The sequence below is a fragment of the Tyto alba genome, unplaced genomic scaffold, assembly GCF_018691265.1.
Source record: "Tyto alba isolate M040663 unplaced genomic scaffold, T.alba_DEE_v4.0 Super-Scaffold_2, whole genome shotgun sequence".
NCBI classification, from domain to species: Eukaryota; Metazoa; Chordata; class Aves; order Strigiformes; family Tytonidae; genus Tyto; species Tyto alba.
In genome coordinates, this window is record NW_024881282.1 from 77,330,514 (window position 1) to 77,344,177 (window position 13,664).

Consider the following 13,664-nt stretch of genomic DNA (forward strand, 5'->3'; position numbering starts at 1 on the left):
TTTCCTCCCCTTCCTAGATTAAGTAATTTGAGTTATTTCAGTCTACCGTTACATGTTATATTCTTATTGCTCCTACTGCTCTCCCCTTATGCTCTCTTCAGTCATCCTTATTTTTCTTAAAATACAGTATGGAAAGTAGATAGTGTCTGCCTGGTGTATTGTTGTCAAGGAGAAGATTGTCTGAAGTGTCTTACAAATTACTGCCCTTTGTTACCTGCTCCTGCCTTTTTCAGAACAGTTTGTGATCTGCTGTAGCAGCAGCTCTTACTGAGTCACTCCCCTTTCCATGTTTATGCAGTTAATTAAGTATATCTGAGTGTAGTTCTTTGCTTTTATTCAAATTGAATTACATCCTGTGTATTCAGATCCCTTCTCTAGTTTATCAAAGATCTTGTTAGTTTTGATCCTTTCCTGTAGTAGGCTTGCAGCTTTGTGTAACCTGCAGATTTCATAAGCATACGTTGTGTTCAAAGAAAGATCCTTGCTGCGTGCCACAAAATAGGTGCTTTTGTGTTGATAGTTATGTGAGCACAGACAAATTGAAACTGCCCACTGTATGCCTTTACTAGACCGTGTTTCTGTAGCAGTTTTGAGAACATAGTGCAGATGACATATGTCAAGGTGTAGTGGTCCTCTGAGAAGTCTGTCCTTTTGTAGAAAGAAAGGTTAGTTTGACTTGATTTTTTTTTTTTTTTTTTTTTTTTTGTTGACATGTCCATATTTATTAGCTTTTACCATCTTATTTTTTAGGTGGTTAAGACAGGAGTATCTAGCTAACTGTTCTTTTCTGGAAATGGAAACCAAGCTACATGGTCTCTAACTCCTCTGTGTCTTTCTTCTCTTGACACCTATTTCTCTAAGATGGTAGGCTTATCCTCTTCCAGCTTTGAAGAATCTGTTTTGTGTTTTTAAGTTCACATTAATTTGTTAAAACTTTGTTTCCTGTTAGCTCTACTGTCTTTGCACTGTAGGGTATCTGAGGATAATTATCATTAAGCCTATTCAGTTTAGGAAAAGTCACTTGTATTTTAGACTGTGCAGTGTGCAGTTAGACAAATTGTCAGAGCCAATCTGGCAGCTGTTGCTGCTAAAAGTGTGTCCTCCTTGCCTCTTTCCTCCCAGCTGCATGTTCTTGTGCCAAGCTGTGGTGCTTCTGGAACTGGTGAGTCAGTTTGTTTTCTTAATCTACCAGAAAACTTTACCTACTCATGAGTGATTTGTTATTTGTTTTATTACTGAGTTAGCAAATTGTATTAGTTTACTATGCCAGAGGTGGCTCAAGGATGAGTGCGGGACTATGCGGTCAACCCCATTCCATAACAGCAGGCAGTTTGCCTCTTCAGGTAAATAATTTTTGTTGTTTTTTTCACCCAGTCTGAAGTAATTTATTCCATCTTGCCTATGTTAACTGTGATGGACACTGGATATTCAGGTAGTGTAAAGAATAACATAAGTATTTTAGAGGAGGCAATGCAATAGTAATGATGTGATTTTTCACGAGTGGTTGTCCTCACTACTTAAAGTTCTGGACACAGAGCTTCTAATTCCAGTTCTCTTTCAGCCTCTTGTGATATTATCTTATCTTTGCTGTATTCCTTGCTTAGCTCTTAAAAGTTTATCGTTTGAGAGGTTTTTGCTGTTTACTCCTTTTCTAATTTGTGAAATCCTGCTGGAAAATACTTGTTTTTCTAGTATTTGAGGGGAATATTTTCGTTAAAATCTGAAATAATTGGTTAGTGTTTCATTTTCTTACCATTAAAGATTTGTACAGTGTCTGTTTCCGTCCATATATTGTGTTATTTTTCTGTGTTCTGGAAAGTGTTCTTTATATGGGAACTATGTGTCTCTTCAGTTGTGTTTCAGTAGAATTTTGCTTTCAATAGAATTTGCTCCTTGCTTTTAAGCATTCTGAATGTTTGGTTAGCTATTAACATTTGTAATGATTTTTAGCCACTGCTTGCTCTGTTATGCAAGTTCCCCAAAGTATAGCTGCTTTTTTTTTTTTTTTTTTTTTTTTTTCCCCCCCACCTCCCTCCTGGATTGAGTTTTGGCTCAATTAAAGCATATGTATTACCCCACTCTTCTGTTTTTACCCCACTCTTCTTTTTTTTTTTTTTTTTTTTTTTAATCAAATAATCCATAAAACTATGTCTAAGATAGTTTTTTGATATGTAATGGCAGCCTATTTTCTTCCAAGCAAAAAAAGTTTACGCTTGTTGAATACCATTGAACAAAGTATAATTTCACATGGAATGACATTAGAAATTTGCAACGCATGCTCATTTGTTTTCCGCTTAGAAAATGGTTACCTTTCCCAAATGCTTCTTGACAGTTTCAACTAATAAATATGAAATGACACTTTTATGTTGCTCCTTTTTGGTCACATACTCTGTATTAACAAAAAACAAACCTAAACAAAACCATGGAGGTTTGTCCTGTCAGCTTGGACAGAATCTGAGACTGAACCTTGTCATAGATCTTCCTGAGTTACAAGAGCATAATAACTACTTTGCTTTCACAAGATCATTTTCCATTAAGGTATCACATTGATACTATTCTTAAATTATTATTTAATTTGTTATCGACTGCTTCACTGTTTTTGTGACACCAGAATTCAGAATAATAGGTCATCTTACTTTTAAAAATGTCTATCCCTCCATCATATTATTTGAGTATTTCAGCTTCAAGGTGAAACATATGAAGTGATACAAAAACTACAGTGGTAAAAGGACACTGATGGAACTATACTGCAGTAAAAATCTTGGGATTGCACTTCCAGAACCTTCCAGTTGGGAAAGGTATATTTGTTGAAATTAAAGCTTTAATGATAATGGATCACCTTTGAGTAATGCTAGAGCTGTCAAGGCATCTGATTCTGGTAACAAAACCATGATTTTTTTTTTTTTTTTTTTTGGAAAAAAAAAGGTAATATGAAATACATGTGGTTTAAAAGTAAAAAGTAGCCAAGTAGATTTGCAAGTATTTTTAAACTCAGAGCAATTTTTATGAATATTTGTTCTGTGAAATTTTAATGCTTCCATTTGGAACTGAAAATATATGTAAGCATTTAAGGATTTGAAGAGAGTTGTCAATGAGCAGAAAACCTTTCAGGCGCTTTTCCAAAATGTACGAAATAAGAAAGAATGCTACTTTGCATTTTCATGACTGTAGCATTTGAGATAAGATTTAGAGGAGTAACTGAATATGAAGTTGGAAGTTTGCAGTTCTGAGATATAGATGTGTAAGTGCATTGCTTATGCATTTGTGTAGTTAAATGGAAACTCACTATTTCCTCTGATCTCCCAGTGTATTTTTATGGTGATTTTATGTTTTTGTTGATCTTTGGTGGGGCTTTCTTTGTGGGTTTCATGAAATTTGTGGATTCAGTGGGTTTGATTTTCCCCCCCCCCCCCCCCCCCCCCCCCCGTTCTTGGAGGATTGCTTTTCCAGTTTTCCTGGTTTTAAAGCTTAAAAACTGAAAGAAATTTAACCTTTAAAATTCTCATAGGAAAATGTTAGAACTTCAGTTCAAAAAAACCCCTTACTATATTAAAAACAGGAATTCAGTTGTGACTTGCCCCAGTTACATTTTTTAAGTTAATCTCTTTAAATGCTTGGTTTCTCTGGACTGTTCCTTCCAGTTTGTGTCTTTCTCAAACAGAAAATAGAAACATCTTTAACATATAGTATCTAAAATGTTTCCTGTTTGTAGTATGAGAATTCTGAAATATATTGTAGCCAGTGTTTTTTATACATATGTGTATATATATTCAGACATAGTCTTCAGATTCTTTTAGACACCAAGACATTTATGCAAAAATATTTGCTTTTTAGATCTCCTTTCTTAAAACTGGATGAGTAACACTAAAAAAAAAAAAAATAATCAGTTGATGCCATGGTATTCACAGAAGCAGATAACTCATAAGTTTCAGTAATTGTGAATTCAGTGGTAGTTTTACTGTCATAATTTTCCATTATATTGGTGCAAGAGAATGACAGTCGCCTCTTTGTGTTTGTAGGTGACATACTTCAAATTTAAGCTACATGAGAAGAAAGAAGTTAGGCTAGGTTGTATTTATTCAGTTACATGTTTATATCTATTTCACCTGTCCACTGTATTATACTGCATTTAATTGGTGGGTTTTTTTGTGTATATGTATTGATTCTGATCGTTTTGGCCATGTGCTGGAAGAACTACATGTCATGGATTCCTTCTTTTATTTTGGATTTAGATTATGCTAGCTATTCACTTGAGTAAATTTTTAACATTCTAAAAACATAGTCACACTGTAACCTATAAAATTGCATTCAGGAAGATTACCTTATAAAAGGTGTATAATATTTGATCTGTGGTCAGTGCATAGAATGCGATGAAGTACTGGTTTTAGTACATCAGCATTGTTTTTGTGAGTTTAGAAATATATAGGGGAATCTCCTTCTCTTCCTATGAACAAACCAGCCAAAGGATGCTAAAAGTAAAAAGAAAGGAAAATTTAGCTGTTATCTAATATACCATAGATTATAGTTACTTTGTTTTCTTTAAGGGGATTAATGTTACTTTTGTCATTGGTCAAACATTGACGGAAGATACTTGTTTTTTCACACTATTACTTAGTAGCAGTCTAATTTTGGAGTCAGTGAAAAATAATTTTGTTTCTTAGCTAGTTCTTTCCTCTAAGAATGACTGCACCTTCTTATATGATTTTTCTAATTCTTTAGCCTAATCTAAAGTAGTGGCATTTAAATAGTGACCCCTGACCTGAGTCTAGAGTTTAGGGTGCTATAACCCAGTCCATGGAAGAGATGACTTAAGAGTCACTTTTCACTGCCAACAGCAGCCCCCTTTTCCAGATTCCCTCTTGTTCTTTCTAGCCAGGCATTAGTATTTATGGCCTACATCTTTCTTTAAATCTTATTTATATAATTTTCTTTAAAAGTAAATAAACTAATAAATAAATAAATAATATATAAAGTCTTTGGGTAATTTGTGGATTAAAATAATTGATTTCCTGAGCTTCCATCTTTGGAAGACCTAATGCTAGCAGGCAAGAAGACAAAAGTGAGAGGCTATCTTCCCCTTTCATCACCAGCAGTGATTTATTTATGTTTATACTGGGTCTGGATGGGTTAATTCTCTTCAGAGTGGCCTTTTATGTGGCCGTGTTTTGGATTTGTTACTAAAAGGGTTGATAATACACTGGTGGTTTTGCTGTTGCTGAGCAGCAGTTGCAGAGGTTAAGGCTTTCTCTTTTTTTCCCGGTGTTGGACCCCCTGGTGAGCAGGCAGAGGTGGGCAATGTGTTGGGGGGGCATGGCTGGGACAGCTGACCCAGACTGGCTGAGGGATATTCCATGCCACGCAGCATCATGCTCAGCAGTAGCAGACTGAAGGGGCAGGGAGGGTGTTGGTCCGGAAGGCAGCTATTGCTCAGAGATGGGCTGGACAGTGATCTGCTGTGGGAGGTAGTGAGTGCTAAAAGACACCACTTGGTATTTTTAACTCTCTTCCTTGTTTATTAAACTGTCTTTATCTGGACCCGTGTGTTTCCTTGCTTTTCCTGTTCTGTCCCATGTCTCTCACCACCACTGGGAGGGAGGTGGTGGTGAAGGGGGGAAGGGGCTGTCAGGTACTTAGTTGCTGTCTGTGGTGAACTCCCCACCCCCCCCACCCCCCAAGTTCTTAATTGCTCAAACATTTCACTCTGTGTATTTGCAATGATATGGCTCTGAATATGGTCCCAGAAGAAACTGCTTATCATTTGTAGCTTTGACATTATTTTAGCATTATTTTTGGTATTTCACCTCTCCTAAGCTGTATCTTGAAAAGGAATCTGGTTTACCTGCTGAACGAGGGGAACATAATTGATCAGGAGAGCTAGGAGTGAATTCAGATGGACAAATAGTGCTTAAAAGAGTTGAGTTGATCTTTCAGTTTTAACTTTCAGTGACATGGTCTTTTGGGGAAATTTCTTAATTAATCCCCCTTAAGTGAGGATTACGTTGCACTTAAGCTGTTTGCTGACTATGCTTCACTGCCAACACCTGGTGGTACATAAGCCAGATGGGTGAGTTGATCAGCTGAAAGCTTCACAGCCTCTTCTAACTTCACTTCAGTTAGTATTTTTTTGGGAAGCTGTGGAGTTTTCAGTTGGAGTAGTTCCACAACTAGTTTATCATATGTTGTGTGAATCATAGAATCATTTAGGTTGGAAAAGATCTTCAAGATCATGGAGTCCAACTGTTAACCTAACACTGCCAAGTCAACAACTAAACCATGTCCCTAAGTGCCACATCTACACATGTTTTAAATACCTCCAGGGATGGTGACTCAGCTGCTTTACTGGGCAGCCTGTTCCAATGCTCAAACCTTTTTGGTGAAGAAATTTTTCCTAATATCCAATCGAAACCTCCCCTGGCACAACTTGAGGCCATTTCCTCTTGGTATTTGGGAGAAAGGAAGTGGTAGCAGAAGGAAGCCAGGAAAAAGGCAGAAAAATGATTCCCTTTAATCTGGGCTGTGGATGAGAACAGCAGTTTAATATCCTGGTCTGGAATGGTGGAATTCTAAGCTACTTATGCTAGTGGAAGAAACATCCTTTTGCATGTTAGGTTTATCAGTAAACTGTGAGCAACAGGCTTACAACTATCTGTAGCTTCAGAAGGGGGGTTTAGGAACTTTGGAATTGGTCTATCCATTAAGCCTGAAATGACACGTGAGAGTCCCTTCCTTGTCCCAGTGCTTTAGTTGTGTGAGCTCCTGATGCTTTGTGCCAGTTCAGATACAGCTAAGAACTGAGCTGATGCAGATTCAGTAGAAATGAATGTTTTCTGATGTTTTATCACAAAATCACCAGCTATCCATGCAAAAAAGCTACAGGAATGTATGACTAAGGATTTGGAGAATAGGGGAATACTATGGTGTGGCAGTACTGTTCTTTTCAGTATGGCTGTGATGGCTTGCCACTCCGTTATCCCTGACATTTTGTAAAATACTACTTTTAATCAGTCTGCTATTTCCTGGGGGTGTATGATGGCTGAGATGATCTGAAGAAGAGTATTTGGTTCTGCATTTCTGGAATGCATCTGGTTGCATCAGTCTAGCTTCTCAGAAGGTCATGGTATTGTTCCGTGTTGTATGATTTAGTCCTATTTTCAGTAACTTTTGCTAATTCTCTGAACTGCCATACTTACTAAGAATTTTAATGGTCTGTTTGGGTGAGGACCATAGCTTCATTAACTGTTCTCCTTGCACCTTTTTTTCTTTCCTTGTTTTTGATGGAGAATGTCTAGAGGTGCAGTGCAAGAGCCATACTTAGTTTGTGCAATAATCCATCTGCTCTCCCCTCTGTTCTGATCTGGTCATATTTCATGTAATAATACCACTGGCTTTCAGCCCGTTAAATAGGAGATCAGAAGTTTAAGGATAAGTGATCCTCATCAATATCATGCTTAAGTACTTTGGTGATGTAACATGACAGATTAAATTATTGAAAAAACCTTATAACAATATGTGTTTCTATTTAAGTTCAAAATAAAAGATTTTTCATGAGAGATGGATGCTACAGTCTTTAAAGTTTCAAAGAAGCACAAGACATGTTAGCACAGCACAGCAAAAATGAAGGAATAACTGTCATTTTCTCTCTTCCTGTACTAACTTTATGAGCCTTGTCTTCACTGTGATAATTAGCTCCAGTTAATGTGCTCACGCAGAGGCCATACTGGAGATGATGATTAGCAGAGGAAATGTTTAGAGTTTAATTAGTTGCAACTCAGTGTTCTGCCTAACTGTTACAGGAAAAAGGTAAAAATTCAGTTACACTTGAGTAATCCAGGTAAGAATCCTTATATACTAGTTATTGAGCAGAACATACATTAATAGCTTTTCACAGTTACTATTTTGGAATGTTATTTTCTTGAAGGGCAATAAATAGTTACTCAATCTTATCTTCAGACTTTAAAAGAAATAAAATACAAGTTGTCATGTATCTCTAATAAGAACTTTTGTCTTTGGTGATGAGTTCATGGTATTGGCTTCAGCATAATCTTAAGTATACTGAAGACTGCAGGACTAACGTAAATCAGCAAACATAAGCATAGAGATTAAAGTGTTTATTGAATGTAGACTTTGAGTAGTAGTGGACTTGGTATAACTTTTGCTGTCATATTCTACTTGTAGGTAAAAAGAACATACTCTCATGGTACGTATAGAGCTGGCCCAATGAGACAGATCAGCCTGGTTGGAGCAGTTGATGAGGAAGTGGGGGATTACTTCCCTGAATTCCTTGATATGTTGGAAGAATCACCCTTCTTAAAAGTAAGGACAGAAGGGAATGGGTTGGGAGAAGGGGGACAATACACTGTCTAGTACTGTTATAATAAAGTGAGAGTATGTGATACTTGCTTAGATAATTGAGTGGTCTAATAAACGTTTTCATCGAGACAGATAAAGGCTGCTTTAGAAAAGTTTTTAAAGTAACTCACTTCAAAATTGTGGCTTGTATTTCCCATTAGTGTACACTGCCATGGGGAACACTTTCTAGTTTAAAATTAGAGAGTCGTAAAGACAGTGATGATGGTCCCATTATGTGGGTACGTCCAGGAGAACAGATGATCCCTGTGGCTGACATGCCAAAGTCACCTTTCAAAAGGAAGAGGTATGTTCAGTTATTTTGCTTGATAAATTTCTGGTTAGTATTCTTTCTCTACATTTATCCCAAACCTTTTACTCATTGATATTATATCTTTGTATAAATTTCTGTAAATCTAATCTCAAAATATACTTTTAAGTTGCTTTGTTTTGTAAGGATGCGGAATTTTTTTAAACATTGTTTACTATCTGGCTAAGTAAGATGCTGGTCTCTTCTGGAGCATTAGTAGGAATTTAAGGTGAAAACTGCAGTGAAATGTGAACAGGCATGAAACTACTCATGTATGCCATAAGACTGGATTTAATACCCCTATTCTTAAACATGAGTGGATGTTTAAAGACCTCAAGGGGACAAGGGCTCCTCTCTCATCTGAAAGGAGGCACTGTCTTGGTTTGAGCCCAGAGGGCAACTGAGCACCATGCAGCTGCTCACTCCCCCCTTACCCCTCAGGACTGGGAAGGAGAAAATAAAGCAAAAAGCTTGGGAATTGAGATAAGGAGAGGGAGGGGTGACTCACCCATTATGGTCACAGGTAAAAGACAGACTCATTGGTGAAAGAAAACACTAATTTAATTAAAACACTAACAACACTGACACTTAACTAACAGAGTAGGACAGTGAACTGTATAGCCACATCTTAAAAACACATTTCCCCACCCCTCCCTTCTTCCCGGGCTCAGCTTTACTTCAGATTTCTCTACCTCCTCCCCTGCAGTGGTGCAGGGAAGCAGGAAATGGGGGTGTGTGGTCAGTCCTGCCACTTCTTCCTCTTCAAGGAGGAGGGGAATTCCTCTCATTCTTCCTCTGCTCTAGTGTGGCTCCTCCCTCGCAGGAGACAGTCTTCCATGAACTTTCTGCAACGTGAGTCCTTCTCATGGGCTGCAGCTGTTCCCATGATGCTCTAATGTGAGTCACTGCCACGTGTTGCAATTCTCCTAGCACTGAACACAACAGTGGGGGCTGCTTCCCACAGAGTCCTGGCCTCCTTTGGGTGCAGTCACCTGTTCTGGCATGGGGTCCTCCATGGGCTGCAGGTGGGCATCTGCTCCACTGCGGACCTCCGTGGATGGCAGGGGGACAGCCTGCCCCTTCGCCACAGGCTGCAGGGGAGTCTCTGCTCTGGTTCCCCCACTTCTTCCTTCTTTCTTCCACTGACCTCAGTGTTTGCATAGGTGTTTTCCTTGTAACTCTTCCTCACAACTCCAACTCTTCCTCCCAGGGTTCCCCCTTTTAAATACGGTATTACAGAGGCGCAGCCATCATTGCCAGTTGGCTCGCCCTTGGCTAGAGGTGGGTTTGACTTGGAGCTGAGGAGACTTTGAGAAGCTTTTCACAGGGGCCATTGCTGTAGCCCCCTCCCCTGCTGCCAAAAACACCTCCCCACACACACAAATCCAGCACAAACACCTCCGACATTAAATGACAACTTTAAGCTTTGCTGTTGATAGTGGGTATAAGAACCAGCTTAAGAGTAGGGGTGTCTTCTTCAGAAATTGAATATTGTGTTTCATGAGTAATTATGTCTTTGGAGTTCTCTTGTTCAAAAATCAAACATAAAAAGGGAGCATACAAGAACCGGAAACAGGATCAGGTGCCTTGTAAGGAGTATAGAGACGTTCAACCATGAAGGGAATGCAGATAAAGCCAAAAACCATCTGGAGTTGAATTTGGCAAGGGATGTGAAGGGCAAGAAGGACTTCTAACAGCCGTACAGAGAGCAAAAGGAAGACTAGGGAGAATGTTAGGCATCTGCTGAAGGGGACAAAGGACACAGAAAAGGCCAAGATACTCTGCTTTCTTTGCTGTTATCTTCACTGGTGAGATTTACTTTCAGGAGCATCAGGTCCCAGAGACAGTAGGAATGTCTGGAGCAAGGATTACTTGCTTTCAGTGGAGGAGAATCAGGTTAAGGAACATGCTATATGTACAGATTAGACAGACACAAGCCCATGGGACCTGATGAGATGTACCTACAAGTGCTGTGGGATCTGGCCAGTATTATTGCAAGGCCATTCTTGAGTGTCTTTGAAAGGTCATGGCAATTGGCAAAAGGTTCCTGAGGACTGGAGGAAAGCAAATGTCACTCCAGTCATTTAGAAGGGTGAGAGGCAGGACCTGGGGAACTGCAGACCAGTCAGCCTCACCTTCATCCTGGAAAGGATGCCATTTCAAACATAAGGGATGAGATGATTGCTGGGAGTAGCTATTATTGATTTACAATGGGAAAATCATTGTCGTATCCACCTGATAGCATTCTACAACAAAGTGAGTGGCTCACGGGATGAGAAGAGTGCCAGGGGTGGTGTGTATCTTGAATTTAGCAAGGTTTTCCACACTGGACACCTGTCTCCTGTAACATCCTAATAGCCAAATTAACGAAGGATGAACTAGACTTATGGACAGTGAAGTGGATCAAGAACTGGCTTAACTGCCATGCTCAAAGGGTTGTGATCAGCACAGAGTTCAGCTGGAGGACAGTCACTAGTGGAGTAACCCAGACACTGATACCTTGTGTTCAACAGTTTCATTATGACTGGGATGAGGGGACAGAGCACACCCTCAGCACTTTTGCAGGTGCTACAGAACTGGAAGGAGTGACTGACACACAGTGGGGTTGCGCTCCCAGTGAGAGGAACCTTGAGAGGCTGTAGAAATGGGCCAGTTCAGTGGACTCATGAAGCTAACCTAGGGATGTGCAGAGCCCTGCACCTGGGAGGAACAAGCCCGTGCACCAGCACAGGCTGAAGACCAGCTGGCTGGGCAGCAGCGTGACAGAGTAGGACTTTTGGGTCCTGAAGGACAACATGTTGACCAGCAGCCATGAGCGTGCCTCTGTGGCAAAGCAGGCCGGCAGCCTCCCGGGCAGGTTGGGAAGAGCACTGCCAGCAGGGTGCGGGAGATGATTCTTCCCCTCTGCTCATCGCTATGAGACATATCCGGAGTATCATGGCCAATCCTGGGCTTGCCAGTCCAAGACAGACATGGCCATACTGGAGCAAATCTAGTGACGTGAGGTGAGAGAACTGGGATTTACCGTTGAGAAAAGAAGGCTCATTCGGATCATATCACTGTGTATAAGCGTCTGATGGGAAGTTGTTAGAAGGACTTTTCTCAGCAGTGACCGGTGATGTGACCAGAGGTAATGAGAACAAACTGAATTACAAGAAATTCCATTTAAAATAAGTGGGGGGAAAAAGTTTTCCGTGTGGATGGTTGAACACCAGGACAGGTAGCTCAGAGAGCTTGTGGCATCTCCGTCTTCGGAGTTGCTCAAAACTTGACACAGTTGTGAGCAACCTGCTCTAGCTGAGTGGGAGAATGTCCTGGGTTGAGTGAGTGGTGGAGTTCTTCGGTGGCAGGGGAGGGGGCTATCGGGGCGGCCCCCTGTGAGAAGCTTCTCGAAGCTCCCCCAGCTCCACGTCAGCTCCACTTCTGTTTGGGAAATTGAGCCAATCGGCTGCGCCTCTGCGATAACGTATTTAAGAAGGGACGTGGTGACGGGCAGTGGGACTTGTGAGGAGGAGTTGCTGCAGCTGCCTGAACACCAAGGTCAGTGGAGAAACGGAGGAAGAAAGGAGGGGGGAGGTGTGCCGGAGCAGAGACCCCCTGTATCCTGTGGTGAGACGGCAGGGCGGCCCCCCCCTGCCACCCATGAAGATCTACGGTGGAGCAGACATTGATTTATGGCCTGTGGCTTCTGCTTGTATGATCAAGGTTCTGTGCCCGAAGGCGGCCAGGGTCTCATGGGAAAAGGTAGCCCTGCTGCTGTAATTCAGTGCTGGGAGGATTGCAGCATGCGGGGGAGTCCCACGCCGGAGCAGCTCAGGAAGGGCTGCAGCCGTGGGAGGGAATCCAGTCAGAGAAAGTTAGTGACCCATGACGGAGCAGTGTGGGGAACGCTGTGGCCTGTGGGAGGAACTCATGTCGGGGAAAGTTTGTGGAGGACTGTCTCCTGTGAGAGGGGGACCATGATGGAGCAGGAGGAACAAGTTCTGGAAACTCCCCTCACTGAAGATAAAGGAAGTGGCAGCACTGACTGCACCCCCCATTCCCTGCCCCTGCGCCACTGGGGGAGGAGGTAGAGATATCGGGAGCAGAGCTGAGCCCGGGAAGAAGGGAGGGGTGGGGGGAAGGTGTTCTCAAGATGTGGCAATGCTTCTCGCTGTCCTACTCTGTTACATATCGTTAGTGTCTGTAATAAATGTATGTTCTTTTTTTTCTTCCCCTAACGAGTCTGCCTTTTGCTCGTGATCATAAAGGGGAATTTTTCCCCATCCCAGTCCTATCTCAAATCCCAAACCTGGCTCTGTCCCTTCTCATTGCCGGAGGAGAAGGGAGAGAGAGCTGCTGCGTTGTGGTTGGCTGCCAACCAGGCCTAAACCATGACAGGGAAGCTGGACTACACAGTCTCTACATGTCCCTTCCAAGCTTGACTGTGTTATGATTATAAACAGCTGTTGCAAAAATGTTGCACACAAAGTTGTCTCTAGGTGACCAAGAAAATGGTCTTGTGGCTCTTTTCCTGTTCTGCACTGTTTCCTTCACTTTTCATTAAACTGTGAGGAAATATTTTTTTGCTGCTTCTCATTCCCAGTTCTATAATGTGGAACTAAATACACATGCACACTTCCCAGCAGTTTGGTAGAAACATGAATGATGAAGAAAGACTTGAGAGACAATTGCAATGTATACCTAATAGGAAGCAGCAAAGACCAGCAGTTCCCTGCTGGGGCTGATCATGGTAGGGCCCAGTCTCGCAGTGCCTGTGGGAGGCAGGTGGGGCAGAGCTGGGGTCCGGGGGCCACATTCAGCCCAGACTTGAGTGTGTCAGGCACATGTGGGGATGGGACAAGTCTGAGATCAAGTCAGGAAGCCAGGTCTGGTGATTGCCAGGCAGGGCCATCATGACAAAGCCATCCTGAGGTCAAGCTGGGAAGCAAGCCTGTGGCCCAGCACACTTCTGGCTAAGGTGGAGACCAGTGGTCCTTCAGTATGGCCCAGGCCTGAGCTTAGATAG

At 41.6% G+C, this 13,664-nt stretch overlaps 1 protein-coding gene across 2 annotated transcripts in view; it reads left to right on the forward strand.

Moving 5' to 3' along the window:
• The window catches only part of RSBN1L (round spermatid basic protein 1 like), a 65,831-nt gene that overhangs the window by 36,382 nt on the left and 15,785 nt on the right, over positions 1-13,664 (forward strand). For both annotated transcript variants that reach the window (XM_042792016.1, XM_042792017.1), the window contains 2 exons: positions 8,176-8,313; positions 8,511-8,653. In XM_042792016.1, the coding sequence (XP_042647950.1) occupies positions 8,176-8,313; positions 8,511-8,653 (281 nt within the window). The remainder of the gene's footprint in view (positions 1-8,175; positions 8,314-8,510; positions 8,654-13,664) is intronic.